General features: G+C 50.6%; 4 protein-coding genes across 4 annotated transcripts; 1 reads left to right on the top strand and 3 right to left on the bottom strand.

Moving 5' to 3' along the window:
- Nucleotides 1-4,419: 4,419 nt before the first annotated feature.
- Nucleotides 4,420-5,693, bottom strand: BO83DRAFT_401997 (uncharacterized protein; the record flags this gene model as incomplete). The annotated part of the gene is made up of 2 exons (XM_025533502.1): nt 4,420-4,559; nt 4,631-5,693. 2 exons carry the CDS (start codon nt 5,691-5,693, stop codon nt 4,420-4,422), a joined length of 1,203 nt encoding a protein of 400 aa, XP_025384601.1.
- Nucleotides 5,694-6,551: 858 nt separating this feature from the next.
- On the bottom strand, nt 6,552-7,758 carry BO83DRAFT_420026 (uncharacterized protein; the record flags this gene model as incomplete). The annotated part of the gene is made up of 4 exons (XM_025534910.1): nt 6,552-6,597; nt 6,762-6,906; nt 6,971-7,428; nt 7,478-7,758. 4 exons carry the CDS (start codon nt 7,756-7,758, stop codon nt 6,552-6,554), a joined length of 930 nt encoding a protein of 309 aa, XP_025384600.1.
- Nucleotides 7,759-8,955: 1,197 nt separating this feature from the next.
- BO83DRAFT_420025 (aureobasidin A1 biosynthesis complex) lies at nt 8,956-14,472 on the top strand (the record flags this gene model as incomplete). The annotated part of the gene is made up of 1 exon (XM_025534909.1): nt 8,956-14,472. The coding sequence occupies one exon, from the start codon at nt 8,956-8,958 to the stop codon at nt 14,470-14,472; it is 5,517 nt and encodes a 1,838-aa protein (XP_025384599.1).
- Nucleotides 14,473-15,095: 623 nt separating this feature from the next.
- Nucleotides 15,096-17,701, bottom strand: BO83DRAFT_381468 (Zn(II)2Cys6 transcription factor). Its single transcript, XM_025531996.1, has 2 exons — nt 17,415-17,701; nt 15,096-17,342 (listed from the first exon to the last, which is right to left on the bottom strand). Exons 1-2 carry the CDS (start codon nt 17,472-17,474, stop codon nt 15,237-15,239), a joined length of 2,166 nt encoding a protein of 721 aa, XP_025384598.1. The 5' UTR covers nt 17,475-17,701; the 3' UTR covers nt 15,096-15,236.
- Nucleotides 17,702-22,082: the final 4,381 nt, after the last annotated feature.

Genomic DNA, 22,082 nt, shown 5'->3' with positions numbered 1-22,082 from the left:
CGTCAGTGAGAACATCAAGCAGTGGGAGCTTCTTACCAAAGATTGGTTTTGATTTTTTGCAATCGATCGACGCCATTCGCTCCCACATTCGGGTGCAGACACAAAGATATGGAACCACTATCTTGCCGTGTGAATTCGATCCATCGTATGGCCTCGTTACTGAGATAAAACCAAGCTTCGGCAGAGATATTGCTTGTATCGGCTCCTTTCTTGAGCAACATCCGAACAAATGCTTCATTCTTTTCTCTTAAAGCGTAATAGAGAGGTGTTTTTCCGGCATTGTCTTGTAAATTCAAAGAAAATCCCACATCCTTCGCATCCAATAGGGCTTTAGCAAATCTTGTATCCTGCACATTGCTCAGCAAATGAAGTGTACATCTGCCTTCTGAATCGAGCTTGTTAACCTCATATGCTCTTTCAAGAAGTTCACAAACCAGCTTCAAAGCTTCTTGATCACCTAGAAGCTCTCTTTCTTTGATGAGCAGGTGTAACGAAGAAGAGTCCTTTTCTTTCAGCATGTTCACCACAGCAAGATGACCATTAATCAATGCCCATATTAGTGGTGTTTTAGAAAAGATTGAGCCAGCGTCTATTTGTTTTGCTTCAGTAGAGTGTATTTGGGCATTTATTGGTGGTCCATCCCGAATATCAGGATTGGCACCGTGTTTGAGAAGCGCCTGAACCATCGCATAGTCACCATACTCCGCTGACCATGACAACAAGGTCCTATTGTTCTCTTGAAGGTCTAGATCTGAGTGGTAGGGAATGATTTCGAGCATCTGGAAAGGATTGAGTCGTCGACTAGGCATAAAACTTTCTGGTTTGTTCTCCATCTCGAATCTGGCCTTGACAAGCCACCAGAAACATGTATGACCATTGACTATTCGCATTGCATTCGCACCCGCTTTCATTAAAATATGCATCAAAACGCTGTTATTAGACTTTGCGGCAAGAAAGAGCGGTGAGTCATCATTCACGTCCTGATGTTCAAGATCAATTGTCTCGTTGCGAAGTAGTTCGACCACTGTGCTGTCCTCTGATTGCCTGATTGCCCACGCCAGCGGGGTCTGCCCTTCCCGATCTTTGGAGTTGATATCGGCTTGCTGTTGTATCAGATATTGCACGATCTGGTGCCGGCCAAACTCCGCTGCTAATGATAGAGGTGTTCGTTCGCTTATATCCTTGGTGTCTATATTTACGTATCTCTTGGCCAACAAACTTTTCACTATTGCATCAGACCCCTGCCTGGCTGCCCATGCTAGAGGTGTATAACCATGCACGTCTGCACAATTGACTTCAGCGTTTCGTTGGAGTAGCTCATCAACCACGGCGATCTGTTCATGTTTCGTAGCAAGTAGCAGTGCCGTGCAGCAGTCGTGTTTTTGATACTTGTATTCCAAGTCAGCGCCAAAGGAAATTAGTAAGCCCACTATTGCTTTTTGGCCTGTGATAACTGCCCATCCTAGAGGAGTATAGCCGTCCTCATCCTCGGCATTTACGTCAGCCTCGGATCTCAAAAGCAGCTCTGTGATCTGAGTGAGTCTGAGCTTCACTGCCAGCGTCAATGGTGAAACGCCACTCCGAATTCGATGATTTATACCCGCTTTAGGCACGGCCAAAATATTTCGAACTGTGTTAGTTTGCTGTGTGCGAATCGCTCGTGTCAAAGTGACCTCCATATAATTATCCCCAATACTTGGATTGGCTCCAACACGGAGAAGAAGATCCACGATTTGTTGATATTGAAATCCTGCGGCTAAGGAAAGTGGCGTACGACCTTGCGTATCTTGGTGGTCAACATTTCCTGGGTTGGAAGATAATAAGTCTGCAACGATAACGTCGGATCCCTTGGAGACTGCCCACATCAGTGGGATCCATCCTTGAAGGTCCTCTTTATTGGCATCTGCTCCATGCTTTAGGAGCAGTTTCAATATCTTAGAGAAATTGTTGTTTGTGGCGGTCGGCGTTGCCGCCCACGATAACGGAGTGCGACCCTCTTGATCCTGCAGATTTGGATGCGCTTTGTTGAGCAGCAAGACTTCGACATATCTGACCTCATGCAGCTCGCAGGCGTAAGAAAGAGCAGTCCGTCCTTTGTTATCACGTATGTCCATGTCGAGCCCTTCAATCTCGATCAGCATTTTCAGAATGTCGATATGCGAGGGATGTCGTGCTACAAGTGTCAAGGGTGTATCTTCGGATTTGAGAAAGTTCAGGTTAATGTTTCCATTTCCTAGAAAGGTCCAAGATATGCGTTTTTTTTTCGAGTGTTTTCGTCTTAGTCTCTTTTTGAGGACTTCTAGAAGTCTGTCTTGATCTTGAGAAGTGTGGTTTGATGTATCGTGCGTTCGGTCTCCTTCTGCCATGATTAGAATTCTGAAGCTTTGAAACCGATGACGGTTGAAAAGAGAAGCATTCTAAGGGGAGACACGTCATTTAAGATAATTAGTGGGGCTAGAAAGGATTAAATTATACAAGGCTGAGAGGGGCTATGTGCATAGCGGCTGTGATTAGAGTAAAAAATTCTAATGTACACTTCATGCAGCACGATTTTTTGCAATTCACCTGATATAGGATATGAATCAAATGTTCAAGTTTCAGAGTGATACTTGTGATATCTGGATTGAATTCTGGAACCGACATATTGCCGATCTCGATTTTGTCAAATGTTGCGTAAACAGCTGGTCAGGATGTAGAAAGATAGGAAGAGGGGACATCTTTTCTGACTCAGCAAGGCTAAAACCACTATTTGTATGAAGGATTGATACTATTCTCCTGATAAGCAAACATCCAAATATTATTGAATTCATTGTGTCCTCAAAACATATACTTAAATCATGTCTGGGTAAATGGCTTGGCTCCAATCTCTGATTCAAAACGTTTGGCCATCGATACATTATCTTGTTGAATCCAAATCTCTATAAAGGATCGAGGTAGGGCCATTTTTGCGTTTAAAAAAGTTATGGGGCTTCTGTTCTTTATTGCCGGGACGGGGAAATAGGATTGATTACATGGCAGCTAGACCTAAAGTAGATAATCTCGAGTCAGTTTCGTGGCTTAGCAATTCCAGCACACTATCACAAACCAACCATCATTGCTACACAGAAATGAAGTGGATAACAAAGTTTCAACGGGTGAGATTGCTGAACGTTGCGCGACTGGGGTGATTGCTCACCCATCCTTAAAAGATACTCACCCTAAGTCACCCCCGGTCTCGTGACCGTAAAGCGGCCTCACCCGCTAGCTCACCCGAGCGGCACCCACCCGCCTTCTGGCCGCGTTCAAGCCACACGCCGGGAGGTTAGTAGTTGGGTGGGTGACCATCAGCGAATCCCTTCTGTTGTATGTTTTTAGTCCTTTCTTTCTTTTTACATGGGCATGACCATTTTTTTGCGTGGTAGGGCTACTTGGGGCGAACGTGGTGAATATAATGCAAATAGTTCGCATCGGATGGCTACACTTGATGATGTCTGGCTATCTTAACTCTACCCGTCTGCCTCGTGTATTCCGTCGGCCAGCGATTTTAAGGACCTACCGTAGAGAACAAGACGGGACAACATTGGTGTAGTAGGGTCCATGGACGTCCGTCGAAGGATTACGGGAATGTAGCTAGAGGGATTGGTGCCTATGTTGACATAGAGTTTCAAAACAAAGACCCTTCCTAAGAGCGCCCGAAGTAGGACGTGGAAAGGGACTCGCAAGTTGAACAAGCCTGAAGTTTCTTTAACGTTGGACACATTATTCGTAGAGGTGCTGCTAATGCTGCCAAAGTTGGTGGTGAATTATATGTGGAGATTGATGCTTGATAGTAGCACTGCTAATAATAACACTCCATATACGTCTCTACGAAGTCAGGGCATCCTTACAGCCTTCGTCATTTTACCTTTTTTTCTATCCATAAGAGTACGGACACGTACCAAGGATGAAGCCAATAATAGCACACACACATTGTCGACAAAGGTCTGAGAAGTACAGTCATTGATTCAACGTAATGCAATGCCCGTGGGACATGAATAGCACCATCAATGCGTCTAAGAAGATATCATTACCGCTATATCTTCTATAGGGCTATTGTTATTGATCTGGGGGAGCATGAATCTTGACTGTTTTTCCTCTCTACTGTGGTGGACTATTACTGTAGCGGAGCGGATGTATCCCTTCCTCCAAGCCCAACTACTTAAGGGAATATAGTCAACGAGTGGAAACTAAACCTCGTCATATAGGCAGACCTGAAAGCTCTCTCTTCTTATATATTGGTAATGTAAACTTCTCCACGAATGGACAGCTAGGTACCAGACGTTGAGCTGGCTGGATAAAGGCACTATTTAGAAATGACATTCAATCTATCAGACTAGGGGCTATTGCCGTACATACTACGTAACCTATCATTTTCTCAATGCTCATCCCAGAAGGCTATGCTCAATGACATCTACTAACCCATGCGTATTCATATGCAGCCTCTGAATAGTCCTCCCATTTCTCACCACTTGGACATGGATCATCAGACACCTTCCGTGCAGTAAAAGTAATCCCAGAGCCAACACAAGGAAACACAGCCTCTGCAGTGAAGGCGGCGATTTTTCATCCCTAAACTTGATAGTGCCGTACTCTGGTTTGAAAAAGATCTGACCTTCGCCAGTTTCACGGCATCTGAGCTTTAACCGGTACGTGTAGGGTTCGCTCGTCTTCTCTGCCTTCGCTTTCTTCGGCGGCCTGCTATGTTTATGGGCAATTGTCTTTCTCTTAGTTCCTTTTCCAATGTTTTCATGATCGTCGCCAATCTCCTCTTCGTCGGTCTCAGTCATATGCTCCTCAGATATGACCATAACGCCTATCACTACACGAAAATTGAATCTAGCATGAATCTTCCCCTTTCGTTGTGTGTTCATCATTTCAAGTACTATGTCCTCCGCTAGACTTGACCATCCATCCCCGATCTCCTTACAGTCAACGATATAGCTTCCGACCGGCGATTTCCTTGCCGCAGCGCCCTTCATCCGTCCGAGAGCCGCAAGGTAGTCGGCATGCATTTTCGTGCGTTTGCTTTCTCTCCTCTGTTCCCGAGCCTCAATCTCAGTCCTTTCCTTATTCGCATGTTCCTTTGCTGCTTCCCCAACAGCAGACTTATCCCATCCCAAGAATACTGTCTGCGTCTCCGGAACCACACCAGTGTCGTGATGTAAGCTCGCCACCTGATCAGCAGCCTCTCGCATGCGCCCTGGACGACACACGCTATATCGAGGAAAGGAAACCCCGACGACAGTGCTTGTCCTCGTCTGGTATGGATCTGGTTCCCTAGCTCTTATGAAGAACTTCTTTATCACCCACTCGGGTTTGGAAGACAGCACCTCTATATTACTTGCAGCAATCCATTCCTGATATAGCTGCTCCTCCAGGGCCAGGATGTGTACAGGCACTTTGTCGCACTTTCCTTCTTGGAGGACTTTTTTCATCAGCTGCGTTCCGTTGCGTGATAGCTGACTCTCCTCGAAAGGCACTCCATAGTGTTGTAGTTGGCTGCGGACAAAATCAGTGCGGTCTCGTAGAATCTTTTGGCCTTCGCGGCTGAGCTTGGGTAGAAATATCCTTCGCAGAGAGGAACCATCTACTCGTTCATTGTCCCCGCGTGTAGTGCGGAACCGGGCGAATGAAGAGGTGAAACCATCGCGGGTGATGGCGTTATCATAGGACATGGCGGGCTGTGTGAGCTAATTTAGCGGGGGTTTGCGGGTCTGGAGGTGTTTTAAATTGAATTATCAGATATGGACTGCCTGAAAGGTGTGGAATTTCAACAAAAGAGAGAGAAAGCGGACGGAGGTTGCTTCCGCGACATACAGCGTAGCCCACGGGAATGATGCGTTCTGAAGTAATGCGATCATCAGCTAACATTTCTGTCGGTTCAATTATGTCACGTAGAGAATATCAGCGCAGGCAGGTCTCCAGTCGCGAATCAATGGCTCGACGCAAGTAGCACGTACAGACATCAAGTTCAGTTAAGCTACGTACTCATCCCTGCACCCCGGATACTGCCTTGATGAGGACGAATGACTGGGACAATGATATAACCGTCAGGCTTTATTACGCTAGTATTTGAATATATATAACTATTCACTGGAATCAAATCAATATATTGAGAGGTTGTATACAGTCCGGATTTATCAGCTGGTATCGAGTGCTATCTGGCCAAAGGTGGATGTCGAGGTCACATTCTTTCCGGTCGGTAGGTGAAAATTTGGGCCAGCTGACGAGATGCTCGATGTGATATGTCTTCAGAGTGCTGGGGCACCGTCAAGCATTCGAAATAGAATCCGCGCCGTAAGTCAATGAGGCACGCCTCAGCTACACACTGACAACTTTGGTTCTGTTTGTCTATCCGATGATCGAACCCCTTCTGGCCCTTGCGTTTTAACAATATCGCAATGTGTCGCATGACTCAGGATAACCCTGCTTTGTTCATTCTATGACAAGTTTCATTGTCGTTTCAAAGGATTGGAAAAAAGAGGCAGAGTCATTCCTAGAGGGGTAATTGCTACTTAGCGACTGCTAGAATTCTATTCTAGGTCTCGCGGCTTGTGTGAAATGAACAGGTGATGAACGCTAATAACAAACATACCAAATTAATCAAAAAAAAAAAACCGCCAGATCTCTGGACTTGCAGCAGGGGCCAATCCCAAAGGTCATCATTGCAACGAAAGTCGCCTCCCGCGACGGAGCAAGGCTATAGGCACTCTATAACGTGTGAAGTGACAGCCAGACCTTACGGGGCCTCGGCAACCGGGGTACCCATGCGTCCCTCCTCAGCCAGTTTCTCCTTGTTCATGGTGTCAGGGCGGGCATCGTTGGGCTCAGAGGAGCGTTTCTCTACAATGGTGGTCTCGTCCGAATTCCTCGTGTGAGCAGCCTCATCTAAAAGGTGTCAGCATGTATTCGTCACGAGAGTGACACATCACGTTGAAAAAACACGACTTACCGGGTTGAGGCTCCTTGGGCGGGGGGCAGTAAAAGCCGACAGCGAGGCAGATAATCATAAGGAAAATTTCTTCGAGGACGCCCATGCATAGATTGACCGTGGGGTTGGGCTCGAACAGGTTGAACTTCTCGATATTCGTGTAATCACCCAAGCAGCCGTAGATAGTGCGCACAATAAGCAGGGGCGCACAGGCGTATACTGAGTACAGGATGATCCTCTCGTTGCGCGGCATCTCGTTGCGGTAGATGGTCAGGTACCCCAGAATAGCCAGTAGGAGACCCAAGCAACCGACGAACATGCCCAGTGCGGCTTGGAGCATAGCGGGAATGGTGTAGGTGTCGAGGGCCTTGATAGCACCGGCAATACCAAGGGCCAGTCCGACCAAGCTGACGATGCTGACAAACATGAAGATCCATTTGGAGAGCTTGTTGATCGAGGTGTTGCTGAGAAAGATATGCCTACGTCAGTCTCAAGTCACGCATAAGTGGATATCAGGTTGCGACTTACACTCTTTGCAGCAAACCCACAGCAGCCAGGGTTAGCGGAGCGATTCCCAACAAGTCGCATGTGATTTTTGTGGTGATCACATCGATCGAATCGTCAGTGATGCTGATGAGCTGGCATACAGCGCCGGCGATTCGTAAACAGGCGAGGATAATGAGGAATCGCCAACATGATGCCACGGCCTTCATTCCTTGCTGATAACACAAAAGAAGGGCGAGGAAGAGGCAGGGCACGAAGGCGATGAGCTGCAACACTGCGATACCATCTTCATAGCGAAACGTCATCTTCGATGGAGAGTGGTCGGAGAGGCGATTACGGCGGGCAGGTAGCTATGTGGCTGATGGGGCAATCGCAATCTGGATTATAAGGTTGGGGCAGATATTGAAGGCCCTGGAAAACTGGTATGATCTGATGAAACGAGTCGGAAGGATAGGATATAACGATGCGAAGATAGTAAATAAATGAATCCAACGTCCCGGGGTAAAATAAGAGAGCGGTCTCCCGTGGTGGCGCAGGTGTATGATGAAATGATTGCAATGTGTTCGGGCTGTGCACTCGAATATAGATGATGGGTGAGGCATTCTATGACAATTTGAGGGTTTCGGGCATCTCCATGTGGAACAACTTAACATCGAGCATACCGTATTAGGAATAGGTTCAAGATTCCAGGCGGCCGTGGATAGCTGCCGGCTAGTCTATTTCCTATCGGGTTTAGTCCCCTGAGATCTCCTTTGGTGGGTCATCTTGTGCCGCTAACCCTTTTCCGTCACGCTTTCCTTCCTTTTACCGGAACTTCGAGCTGTCCATTCTGGGTAACATTTCCCCATCCCCCCCATAACTCTTGTCCGTTAATCCTCCATTTTCATACGTCCAAAGCACTCTCTTACCTCGCACTCGATGCTAAATTGAGTATACGGACTGCGTCGCTCGCAAAGCCACACGATCTACGTAGCTAGCCCACCCTTAAGGCTTGTTCGTCATGGCTGAACCATTGTCCCTAAAAAGTTGCGGTCACCTGATCTCACGAGCTGCCCACTAGCCCTCATTATTGAGATTAAGCCCACTAGAAACACGTGCAATTACCGTCTCCTTCCTTTGAACAAACAAGCCTAATATCTTACTGGGGGCCACTTCTAGAAACCTACGTTATCCACCCTACTTTGTCGTTTTCCAGCGGGACTAGCACTCTTCATGATCGTTACTACATCCAGACAATGTCAATCCGGAGGATCATGAACTAGAATTGGGTATCTTCGTGTAGCGATCCTCCAGGAACACTGCTGACACAATGATGGCATTTCCTCTATATATAAAGGACAACAAGGCAGGACGCCTGCTTTTTGGGGATGAACATGTTTTGAATATCCATCATCTCGGCGTTTCCTCACTTTGGCCTTCTCATTCTTTACACGTCTAGCCGGCTTTTTGTCTTATTTCACTCCTTTCTTCACCCAAAAAACATAAGAGATCAATTCATCATAATGACCGAGACAGAGCAGCGTCAGCTTGCATATTGGAAGGAGCAGCTTGAGGGAAGCCAGCCCGCGGAGCTCCTCTGCGACAAGCCCCGGTCGGCCATCTCCTCTGCCAAGGCGCAGGTCCACCACTTCACCCTCAATGACCAGCTTTACCGGGAGCTCCAGACCTTTTGCCAGACACACCAGTTCACCCCCTTTGCGGTGCTCCTCGCCGCTTTCAGGGCGACACACTACCGCCTCACCGGAGTCGACGATGCCACCATTGGCACCCCCATCCTCAGCAACACTAACATCCTATGCATTCGCACTACCGTTGAGCCAGAGGACTCCTTTTATGCGCTCGTCCAACAGGCCCAGCAGACCACCAGCATGGCATTCAGCCACCAGGATGTTGCCTTCCAGAAGATCGTCTCGGAGCTGCGTCCTGGCGCCGCCGACCGGTCTCGTAACCCGCTCGTTCAGACGATATTTGCAGTTCACTCGTCAGAAGATGCCAACAGCCCACAGCTCGACAGTATGAAGGCAGCCACGTCCAAGTATGACATTGAACTCCATCTCGTCCAAAAGGCTCAGCGTATGAGCGGTCACATCATCTTCTCGGATGATCTGTTTGAAGCTTCGTCCATCCGCCTCGTCGAGTCCGTCTTCACTGAGGTCCTCGGCCGTGGCGCCAAGACACCCGAGGCCCTCGTCTCAACAATGCCTCTTACCCAGGGCCTCTCCGCACTAGCCGATATGGGCCTCACAGATGTTGCGCGCACCAATTACCCGCGCGACTCCAGCGTCGTCGAACTCTTCCGAAGACAGGTCTCTCTCAGCTCTAACGCCGTTGCCGTCAAGAATGCATACTCATCTTCTCAGCTCACGTACGCGGAACTGGACCGACAATCAGACCGGCTCGCCCACTGGCTGGTCCAGCGTGGGCTCGCCCCAGAGACTATGGTCGCAGTGCTGGCACCGCGGTCGTGCGAGACAATTGTGGCTTTGTTGGCCATTCTTAAGGCTAATCTGGCCTACTTGCCTCTCGATGTCAACGTTCCCGTTGGCCGCCTCGAGAGCATCCTATCTGCGGTCGAAGGAGACAAGCTCGTCCTTCTCGGTGCCGGCGTCGCGCCTCCCGCTCTGCAGCTCAAGGACGTGAGCTTCCGCCACATTGCCCAGGCCCTAGACGAGCAAGGCCAGCACTTTGCTGGCGCTCTGCCGACTCCCACGGCTTCTAGCCTCGCATACGTCATGTTCACGTCCGGGTCAACGGGCAAGCCCAAGGGTGTCCAAGTGGAGCACCGCGGCATCGTGCGCCTGGTGCGCGAGACCAATGTGGCCTCCAAGACGCAGTCAAGTGGCAACATTGCGCACGTTGCCAACCTGGCCTTTGACGCCGCGACGTGGGAGATCTACGCCGCGCTGCTCAATGGCGGTACGATTGTCTGCATCGACTACATGACGGTCATCGACCCGGTGACCCTGGGACAGGTGCTGCAGCGGGAGGCAGTGCGGTCCTGCATGCTCACGCCTGCCCTCCTCAAGCAGTGCCTCGCCAATGCCCCATATGCTCTTTCCGGTCTGGAACTACTCTTCGCTGCCGGAGACCGTCTCGATCCTCGCGATGCTGCCCAAGCCAAGAGCATTATCAAGGGTGACCTCGTCAACGCTTACGGTCCCACCGAGAACACCACCTTCAGCACCATCTACAAAGTCCCGGCCAACGAGAAGTGTGTCAATGGCATGCCCATCGGCGTGGCCATCAGCAACTCGGGCGCTTTCATCATGGATCCCGAGCAGCGCCTCGTTCCTCCTGGGGTCATGGGTGAGCTCATCGTCACTGGTGACGGTCTTGCCCGTGGATACACCGATTCGAGGCTCAACAAGAACCGCTTCGTGCACGTGGTTATCAATGGTGAGACTGTCCGCGCCTACCGCACCGGTGACCGAGTGCGCCACCGTCCTTCGGACGGCATGATCGAATTTTTTGGCCGTATGGACTTCCAGGTCAAAATCCGTGGTCACCGCGTTGAGCTGCCCGAGATCGAGCATGCTCTCCTGCGTAACGAGTCTGTAAGCGATGCTGTGACTCTGGTACACCAACCCGAGGGCGAGCCGGCGGATCTTGTTAGCTTTGTCACTGTCCAAGGTAATATCTCGGATGCCGCCGCTCAGGAGGACTCCCAGAACCAGAAGGACGCCGGCGACAACAGCCGACTTGAGAACCAGGTCGAGACTTGGAGAGATCTCTTCGAGACTGGCACCTATGCGGACATCAACAGAATTGACACCACCAAGGTCGGCAGAGACTTCATGGGTTGGACGTCCATGTACGACGGCAAGCTCATCGACACCGCCGAGATGAACGAGTGGCTGGATGACACCATACACCACATGTACCGTAATGGCGGACACCCACGCAATGTCTTAGAGATCGGAACCGGAACGGGTATGATCTTGTTTAATCTCATCGATAACCTGAGCAGCTATGTCGGGCTTGACCCGTCTGCGTCTGCCGCTGCTTTCGTCAACAAGATAGCCCAAGCAAGGCCGTCCCTGGCTGGCAAGGTCGACGTGCGCGTCGGCACAGCCATCGACGTCGACTCCCTGGGCGAGCTTAACCATCCAGACATGGTGGTGATTAACTCGGTGGCCCAGTACTTCCCCACGCAAGAGTACATCTCCTCCGTAGTGGAAAAGTTGCTGGCTATTGATGGCGTGGAGCGCATCTACTTTGGCGATATGCGCTCCTGGGCCATCTACCGCGACTTCTGCACGACCAGGGCTCTGCATCAATTAGGCTCCTCTGCCACCAAGGAAGCAGTGCGACACGAGCTGACGAAGGCGGAGGCAGAGGAGGAAGAGCTCCTCGCCGACCCGGCCTTTTTCACCAACTTAATGAGCAGCCTCCCGGAGATTGTCGAGCACGTCGAGATCCTCCCCAAGCGCATGAAGGCCACCAACGAGCTAAGCTGCTACCGTTTCGCGGCCGTCATCCACAAGCGCCAGGACGGTAAGCCCAAGGCTATCCAGGAGATCAGCGAGGGCGCCTGGGTCGATTTCAAGGCCAAGCAGCTGGATCGTGCTGGCTTGTTGGCCCTCCTGCAGGAGTCCTCGACCGCCTCTACGGTTGCCGTGAGCAACGTTCCCTACAGCAAGACCATTCTCGAACGCCACATCGTCGACTCGCTTGACGACTCGACTGCGGGGGGAGCCGACTGGCTCACCTCACAGCGTGAGGCTGCCAACCGTTGTCCAGCCCTGTCAGCTTTGGACCTGGCTGAGCTGGCTGAACAGGCTGGCTTCAAAGTCGAGCTGAGCTGGGCGCGCCAGCGCTCTCTTCGCGGCGGCCTGGACGCCGTCTTCCATCGCGTCGAGGGTCTGCGCCCCTTGTTCCGCTTCCCGACTGAGCACGAGGGCCGGTCCAAAGAGTCTCTGACCAACAGCCCCCTGCGCCGTCAAGAGGCTGAGGTGGTTGAGGCTCTGCTCAAGAAGGCGCTACAGGCCTCACTGCCCAAGTACATGATTCCTGCACGCATCGCCGTGCTGGACAAAATGCCCATCAACGCCAACGGCAAGGTGGACCGCAAGGAGCTGGCTAGACTGGCGAGCGTGTTTGGCAAGGCGACCAAGAACTCTCGCCAGATCGTTGAGCCACGCACAGATCTGGAGCGTGCCGTGTGCGAAGAGCTTTCCAATGTACTGAACGTCGATGCCGTCGGCATTACCGACAATTTCTTCGACCTTGGCGGCCACTCGCTCATGGCCCCGCGTATAGCCGCACGCATCAACCAGCGCCTGAATGCAACTATCCTCCTTCGTGACGTCTTTGCCTATCCCGTGGTTGCTGACCTAGCCAAGAGAATTGGCGAGTTGGTGGGCGATTCGTCCCAGGATAAGCTGGACCAGGACTCCGGCGAAGACGAGGACATTGAGATCGAAGACGAAGAGGAGCTACTGACCATGTCGCTGGCCACCAAACTTCGACACTTCAACTCTATTGCCCGTCCGCAGTGCGTCAAGTCGCTAGGTATCGCCAGCGAGGACATCGAGGAGGTTCTGCCCGCCACCGGTGTCCAGACCCGCATGCTCGTCTTCGTCGAGGAGGCCGAGGAGATGAACATCACCAAGCCCTGCATCGAGCACTTTGTTTACCATGTGCCCGACGAGCTCGACCCCGCCCGCCTTGAGCAGGCCATCGTCGATGTCACCAAGCGCCATGACGCCTTCCGCACCGTCTGGGTCCAGGTCGACCACCCCCTGAGCCCCTACGCCCAGTGCATCCTCAACCCTGCGCACCCCCGTGCCCAGCTGCCCATGGTCCAAAGCGTCGTGCACGAGTACGACACCAGCCCGGACAGCCTCTGGGAGCAGACCATCGGCAACGCCCAGCGCAGCGCCGAGGAGTACATCCGTCTAGACCGCCCCGGTGCCGTTGTCCACGTCGTGCGCTCGGCGGACAACAAGCACCATGTCCTCATTTTCTCCCTTTTCCATCTTATCTACGACGGTATGTCTTTCGACTTCCTGCGCCGCTCGTTCGCCCAGGCGTACGAGGGCGTTCCTCCCAGCAACCTGCCTGCGGTCGGCATGCGCCTCCCCGTCGAGAAGCACTACAGCACCGACTGGCTCGCTACCAGCATGTACTGGATGCAGCGTCTCGCCGGTGTGGCCCCCTTCAAGGCTGGCCAGACAGTGCTCAAGGGTGTCGTTCCTGGACCATTCACCTCCCTCCGCACCACCCAGGACACCGCCTGTGAGATCCTCGAGTCCTCCATCAGCCTGAACGAGCTCTTCTCCCTTTGCAAGATTGCCAAGTTTCCCTCGCCCATGGCCATTGTTCAGGGTGCCTGGGCCATGACCCTCGCGCAGAGTCTCGTCAAGGCCAATAGCGCCGACCAGGAGCCGTCCGCCGCCAACCTCGACGTACAATTCGGCAGCGTCTTCCACGGCCGCCACAGCCCTGAGGCCCTCCGCTGCGTGGCCCTGATGCTAGACGTTCTCCCCACCCGCATCGTCTTCTCAGACGCATACAAGAGCGAGGCAAACGGCGGACCCAAGAAGCGCACGCACCGTCAGATCTGCCAGGAGCTGTTCACCCAATACGTCGACTCCCTGGAGTACTCGGAGATGCCCTGCCCCACCATCGACTTCGCCAAGTTGACGCGTCGCTTCGATAACACCATCATCCTGCAGGCCTACCCCAAGGAGGAAGTCGATGTCGATGCCAGCGGCCTCCCCAAGACCAACATGGCGACTTTGCCCGGCTTCACTCGCGAGGAGAACCTGCAGGCTCCCTGGAAGGAGACCAACCACGGCTACCCAATCTTGATGGAGCTCTGGCCCGGACGTGACAACGAGGACGAGAAGTTCCGCCTGCGCTGCACGTACAACAACCGCTGGCCGGGATACGAGTTCATGACCCAGGAGTGGGCGCAGGGCTTGCTGGTGACTCTGAACCACTCGCTTGATCAGATCTTGCATAATCCGGATGGTGTGTTTGACCCTGTGAGACTTGTAGAGGAGAGACAGCAGTAGATGTTTATAATGAGTGGTGTATTGGGATGATGCTATCCTTGAGATAGATTGTATATAATTTGGAGATTTGGTTTAGCAGCTTCGCTTTGTTTTGGGTCGGACTGTTTCATTGTCTTTTTTTTCGTTGGTCACGCTTCCTCCTCTTCTTCTTCTTCGCGTTTCTTCTTTGTCTTGTCGATCTGTCTTGATCTCGACTATTGTCTTACTTTACTTTCTAGTCCAATTAGATAGTCGCTGTTTAATTTTATATCTGAGAAGTTCAAACTGCTGTTGTGGTCCTTACAACCCTTTTGCTGCAATGATTGTGATCTGATCTTGATTCAAATTGACCACAGCATTTAACTAAGGGATATTTAGTACTTTCTGGCTTCAACATTCAACGTTTCAAAGATAGTACTAACCAACATGATTTATATATATATTTTTCTTATATATTGATTGGTCTCCTTAAATCCTAGACGTTTCAGAATCTAAAAAGTAAGTAGATAACAGTGCATTCTATAGATGTTAATACCGAGATTGTACTCATGATATCCCTATACTTTTTTTTAGGGCGACTACGGCTTATAAGACTTGACCATTTACAAACACTTGAAGAATCCCTCCAGATAGGGTGATTTCGTTGACTTTCCATTAGTGAATATATATATATATAACAATATATATATATACTTGCATAACCCCATATGTCCAGAATATGCTCTATATGCAGTGTATCACTGTATTAAATATTTACATTAGAATGATATGCTTCCCAGCACTCCTCAACTCAACGGTGGCCGTAGGTTGCTTGATTGAACAAAATTGGCGAAATCATCTGCCTGCGCAAGACCTGCTTCGCAGCTGATTCGGCGCAACTGGGTGGCCGTCCACGCACGGGTCTCGTGGCCGAGGTTGTGCATGCAGCCTACGGTGAGGAGAACCCAGCAGGCAAAGTAGCCGCCGACGGCCAATCCGGGAATGTTTTTGGAGCGTTCGTGCGGTTGTTGCTGCTTCTGCTGCTGATGGAGCTGCAGCTCCTGTGATGGGGAGGTGGCGTAGCCCATGAGCTGGGGCACGGAGGCGAGCACCTCGTCGCGCATGCGGACGATGGTCTGGGTGGCCTGGTGTAGGCGCTCGGCGTAGTTGTTGGTGAAGAACCAGTTGCTGTCGGTGTTGGCGCCTTTAAGTAGAAGGTGGCTGATAGCGTGGTTGGCGAGGATGCGGCAGATGCGCATGCTGTTCCAGACGTCGGCGATGCAGACATCGTGGTAGATGTGGGTGACGCCGCGCTGGATGCGATTCGGATCGTCGTTGTTGCTGGAGTTGGGTTGGATGGTGAACTGCCAGTCGGAAGGGCACTTGGAGAAGGTGCTCTCAAGGCGGTAGTCGATTTCGAGCGCCTGGGAGAGGTAGCGCTCAAGGTGCTCAATGGAGATGTTGGCACCTTTGAGAGGACCGGAGGACATGGAGGAGGTAGAGGCGGGGGAAGAACCGGAGGTAGTAGAGGGGGAGTTGGAGGAATCGGGAGGGACGGAGGAGGCGCCCGAAGCGGCGGCAAAGTATGAGTAGCCGCCCGGGGAAATCTGCTGGTAGAGGTCCAGAAGCTCGACCATGCCGCTGCAGGCAACCCAGTAGGGGTCCGAGACGCTAAGAGCGTTGGTGGCTTCAATGCGCAGCATACGTAGGCTTGAGGGCATGGGGGAGCCGGAGCGCAGGCAGTTGGTGAGGAGCTGGGAGAAGACATCCTTGAAGATCTGCAGACCGGTCGGGGTAGAGAACTGCGAGCGGCCGCGCAGGTTGAGGAGCGACGTGGCACCCTCAATGTGGTGCTTCCAGCCCTCAATAGAAGCCCTGCTAAATTCGTAGAGAGCGAGGACGAGAACCGAGACGATGGTGCTGTCGCGACGGGCGGCCTGGGGGTCGGCGAGGGCGAGATTCACGCGCTCCATGGTGCGGGTGTACATCATCATGGACCGAGTCAACAGGTCGGCCTGGCTCGTGGTGCGAGCGAGCCCACTGAGGCCGAGAGCCAGGATGGCACCCTCGAGCATGTCGCCGCCGCCGTCGTCTTGTGCCAGCATGGCCGGGGCGTAGTCGAAGAAGCCGGAGGAAGGACCGGACTGCCGGACAACGTAGTGAGAGAGGAAGAAATCGAGACCAATAACGACGAGAGGTAAGGAGAAGGGACGCGGTATGGCCTCGGATTGATTGCTGGTGAAGTTATTGTTGTTGTGTTCTAGCCGTTGGCGGTCGCCGTGGTTGGTGCCGTCATCGGCGAGTAACTGATCCAGAGCCAGATCGTCGCCGCCTACGCTAGAAGCGCCGACATGCGAACGTGGCCCAGATATGGAGACAGGAATAGACATAGCGGAGCCAGGACGGTCGCACGATAATACCGGCATGGAGCTGGGTGAGGCATCCTGGTTGAGGGAGAAGAGCGCATTCTCGTCCGGGTTGAAAGGGTCGGGGAAGCTCATCAATTCGGGCATGAAGCTGCCGCCGACGAACATGCCGACTCCGACATCGACGTCGCTCATGTCCAGCATGGCCTCGTCGACAACATCGGAGGGGCGGTTCGCCTGAATAGTGTAGCTTGGTGCGGAGGTGTTTTGTTGTTGTTGTAGTGGTTGCAGTTGTGGTGGTGTTTGTTGTTGTTGTTGTTGATTTTGTTGCTGTTGCTTCTGTGCTTGTGGTGGGGTTGGTGTGCGCTCAACTGAAAGACGGCTGGTTGGGGTGGCCGTTGAAGTCCTCTTGGAGACTTTTGAGCGGGCGCGGTTGATGACTTGTGTGCTCTCATCGCGAAAAATGAGACTGGAGGGATCTCTGTATCCAGGGCATTTCTGACCTGTACGCCAACATTGGCCACATTCTGGGACTGCTTTGTCACACTTTTCGGGGGAAGGGTAAATAAATGTGAGCCAAAATGTGGTTGGAATGGGACACAAACAGGAATGGCTTACTCTTCTCTTCTTGGCACGACAATTATTGCAACTTGTTGAAGGGCGACCGCAGTAGACCATGATGGGCGAGTCTACCAGGTAGTGGTAGTGGTGGGAATGGTGGTGATGATGAAGAAGAAGATTGTCGATGAATAGGCGGGGGAAATTGTGTCAAACATCAGATCCAACGCACTGACTTAGTAACGATGGATAAGAGAGAGAGAAAAGAGAGAGAGAAGGGGGAGGGGACAGTGTCCCGTTCCGCGTGGAGACACAAGCCAAGTCAGCCAAGGCTGGAAGAGGTGGAGGTCACGGTCGGGCAACGCTACGCTTAAATAAGCTTGGAAAAGAGAAAAGCAACAAGGAGAAGACGATCACACATATTTTGAAATGGGCGAAGAATGTTGTGCCTAAATACACGCAAACACCCCCCCTTCCCAATTGCTTAGCCCCCGGCGGCTAAGCCGGATGGGGCTGCAGCGATCGCTGATCTGCCATCCCATCCATGTCATAATACTGTAAACTGTTGATATAGTAATTAGTAACCATGGATATAGGGATGCTTCGACTTAGAAGGTATTGGATCACCCGTCTGAATGGATTTCATATACTCCATCCCTTCACACTTTAATACTGGAATGTTGCTAGGGTTTTAGTCCCGTTCTGAATGAGATTACATTATTTAGGAGAAGGTGGGTTGACATAGCTAATCATATAACAAAGCAACTAGTTGAACTATTGAAGAGCGTAAGTACAGCCGCGGTATAGTATAAGTCATAGTAAAATACACTAACATTTGTGACTTGGCCAACTGCTCAGTTTAGGCCGTTCTTTCCATATTTATCTAAATATAGGAAATTTGAGAATTACTGTATCCATTATACCAGTGGTTTACTATATCTACATGACTCTCTGTCTCCTTCATTGACCACGTGTGCCAGGATCCGCTTCTGGGGCGCTTCAAGAGTGAATCCCCCAGAATTCCGTACCGTTAGGCGATCCAGTCCACGACTAGATTCAGAATGCGCAATCCTTATAAGCTAATTGATGAATACGAGGCCGGATCTTCACAGTAGGTGGATATGCCCAGCTACTAGCCTGGTGCTTATAAACTAGCCCCCAACTTGGATTCGCGGGCTGATTGCATGTTTCACCACAGAAATTAGATTAAATCTCGATATTCTCAGCCACACATTCGATCCAGGAATCACCCGCGGGCCAGGTAGGCTCAGAATTTCGTCAAGGATTTAGCCTTGTGTGTTTCACGCAGTGGATCCTCCGGAAACACTGACCGGTTGGCTAACGGATGAAAGGCAAGGATTCAAGCCAACAGCTCAAATTGCGCCTCCTTTAAAGGCTTCCGGGCTAAAATACGAGGTTACATCCCCACAAATAAGGCCGTCTTGAAGAACGCTGACTGAAGAAGACAGCGTTGGCCACGAGTGCATATTGGGGATTTTTCCTGGAAGAGAAGCTATCCAAAGTCATTCCAGAGAGGGTCTCCTGTTATTGGGCAATGATTGTTTCCGGCGTGAAATCACTTCAAGTGTTAGCAACACGCTTCGACAGGGATTGCTATCAGTGATAACTGGTATCACATCACAAAGGGCATATCCACAGCAGGATAAGCACTAAGTGAACCACGTGACTCACCATGAATCAAGCGGGTGATGAGAGTTACGGTCACACTCGGTCGAGCGGCCCATCCGATAACGCCATACAAAGAGGCGCCCACCCGCTAGTCTGCTATATGGCCTCCACATAGTTACTCAAGACTCCGTATTGTCAAACAAACTCCACGGCTAAGCCTGAAAGCGGCGGTTCAGGCCGCCCTTGATAGGCGTTATCCAGAAATGCCAGTACATGCGAACTCCGAAAAATGAGGTTTTTGGCCCCCTTACCCAGCGCCCCTGGCCCCCATGCTCGCTACCGTCAACCCTATGGGAGGATCTGCCCACCTCGTATTCAGAAGCTTCTAAGGGAGACGCTTTCTGGGCGGTTGGCTTAGCATTCCTGTCTATTTACCCGCTAGCCGAACGGTCAGTAACTGGAGGATTCACGGCCTGAAACACACCAGGGCTGGACCCTGACACTACACCTCTGAGGATCCGGTCGATCTTAACATTCTCCTAAGCTTCTAGTCTCAGGGATGCGGCATTCTGAGCCAACAGCTCAGAATACTTGTCGTTTACCCGCTAGCCGAGCGGCCAATGTCGGAAGCGGGATCCTCACAACACTTTTCCCAACACCTACACTATTTGACTCGAAATGTATAACTTTAGTTTGACAATGTAGATTATAACTGTAATGATTCTACTTCAATAATTCATCCGGAATTTTTCACTATTTAGAATAATTGTTAATACAATACCCGTATTTTACTTGTGGCTTTAGCATAATATAAATTTTCCTATTTATTTCGATAAAGTCGGCTTCAAATTAGTAATATCTTTATACATTTCTAGCTTGATTATGAACGCGGATTATTGGATACGGTAACGCTAAGAAAGTACACCTTATATTGCATTACATGCCAAGATCGGCCGCTCGACCGTATGCGCCACGCGATCGTGATTTATATTGAAAGTGGAGTCACAGTCCTCCTGCATTTTCTGAATCAGGCATGATTCTATTCTCTTACTTACTACGATTGACCCCGGTAATTATGTTAGTACAGTGGGAAGGTGCAGGGATCTGAATCCTTTGTTTTCTGCTGTTCATATGATTATTAATACTTCATATAGCCATTCAGCGTTGCTATTCAAGGCTTCACCATGGCGATTTAAGAAGGCGGTGCCGTATGGGAGACTTACCGCTTCAAGGATTCAAATCCCTGCAACTCTCCACCGTACTAACAAAATCACCGGGGTCAACCAGAGTACTATTAGCTTTCATATCAAAAGCACACATGCCGAAGAATACGAAGAAAACCCGGTGACATCTTGCCCAGACCTGAGAATACGAATACTGATGACTATGTCAGATCCACGTGGCTTGTTGTATTCATAGGGCTTTCATAAAAGACTTCTTTGATGTTTCTTATCTGTCTCTTATTAACTTCTTGCGTGAGGCCGGGGACTTGAAATTCAATTCCGTTAATCTTGTATAAAGTTCCGCGAGTTACTGCATTTTATAAATTAGGCTTTTCTCAACTGTTTTCTCTGAGCACAGATAATTGCAACGTTTCTTTATATTTGGCCATTTAGGCCTAGATGGTCGAATGGGTTTATGACCCCCATGGAGGAATATTGATTATAGCCAATCCACGCGCGCAATGTCGTACCGACCACCCACAGTGTTCCATTCGTAGCCAGTCTGCCAGTCTTACAATCCGCCATTTATCTCCGACTAAGCGCCAAGCGCCCGATTGTATTCAGCCTGGATGGTGAAGGGGTCCGAGGCATCATACGACTGGGACCTCTACGAGCATTAGAGAAGCGCCTGAGGATCCGCATTGCGCAGAAAACCGATCTCTGCACAGGAGCCAGTGTTGGCACGTGGTATCGCTTTTAGTGATCGGACCGCTTATGCTACCTGGCTTGCTAACCTTTTTGATCACGGACACTTTCAGCGATGTATATGATTCGCTTACAATGGATCGCGTCCGCGGTCAAATTCTTGGCCTGTAGCTAGTATAACACCAGCATTCTGGAATATGTTCTGAGAAAAAGGGAATTCTTCTCGGTTGCTCTACATCTCCACCACAAAGCAGCGCGGCCTGTCGGCTTTTACAATCACTATTTGAATGCTGAATGTTGGATGGCAAGGCATGTGTGGGCAAACTATAGAGGCGCCGGCCACAGAAATGAAACTTCGCCATACGAGTTCTTGCTGTCGAGTTAGGAATTATTAAAATTGGATATATGGAAGCAGGAGTGTTTCAACCCATCTTTCCCTACAATCCGCAGAATATCCTTTACAGAACTAAGTGTAGCGTTGTAGCACAATTCCAAGTATCGAAATCAACACTAGCGCTCCAATTACAGTGAACAGCGGACAGAGCTGTTTAGACTCTAGAGATACAAACAAAATAATACATGTGCCCTGAGCGCCAGTGGCGCAGCTCAAAGCTTCGTAGAACCAAAGTCACTGCGTATTGAAGAACTGCTTTGATTCTTTGCACGATAGCGCAATGGCGAGATTCTGTGCAGCCCTGTGGACTCAGGGAGACTCGACTTTTTCTGGTTAATTCGGTTGTCAATAGTGCAGAGAGTGAGGTGGAACAGTCGAAGAATCCTTATGCTGGGCAATCAGATGATACCGGCAGCGATGGGATAGTGGGAGTGTTCCAGAGGGAGTTAGTAGTGAGGGTTGGATGGCCGCGGCACGATTGTATCGCTCGGCTTGTCACCTTCTGAAAGGACTGGACATATTCCAGCTTGCTCAGTCATGTTGCCAATGGGGGTCAATTGCTCGTTGTTGTTTAGTAGTTACGTGTAGGCTGGTAGGAGACAGGAGGTGATAACATTTGATGTTAGAAGTTATATATTTCCATGTCGAACAGCATATGAAGCACCTCCAAAAATGTGACAGAAATAATGATTAGTTATGTAGTACCAATGTTATGCAAATGACTAATCCAGATCATCCACGGTTTATGCATCTCGGAATATCCGCCAGAGCCCTTGGGCAGTGAAGAACTGGAAAACCTAACCCAAAGCGGCGGTTGGCGAAAGTCTCGAATGGATG

The sequence above is a fragment of the Aspergillus eucalypticola genome, assembly GCF_003184535.1.
Source record: "Aspergillus eucalypticola CBS 122712 chromosome Unknown BO83scaffold_27, whole genome shotgun sequence".
In the NCBI taxonomy this organism is placed as follows: Eukaryota; Fungi; Ascomycota; class Eurotiomycetes; order Eurotiales; family Aspergillaceae; genus Aspergillus; species Aspergillus eucalypticola.
Note: the sequence above shows the minus strand (reverse complement) of the source record. Positions and strands in the feature narration are given on the sequence as shown.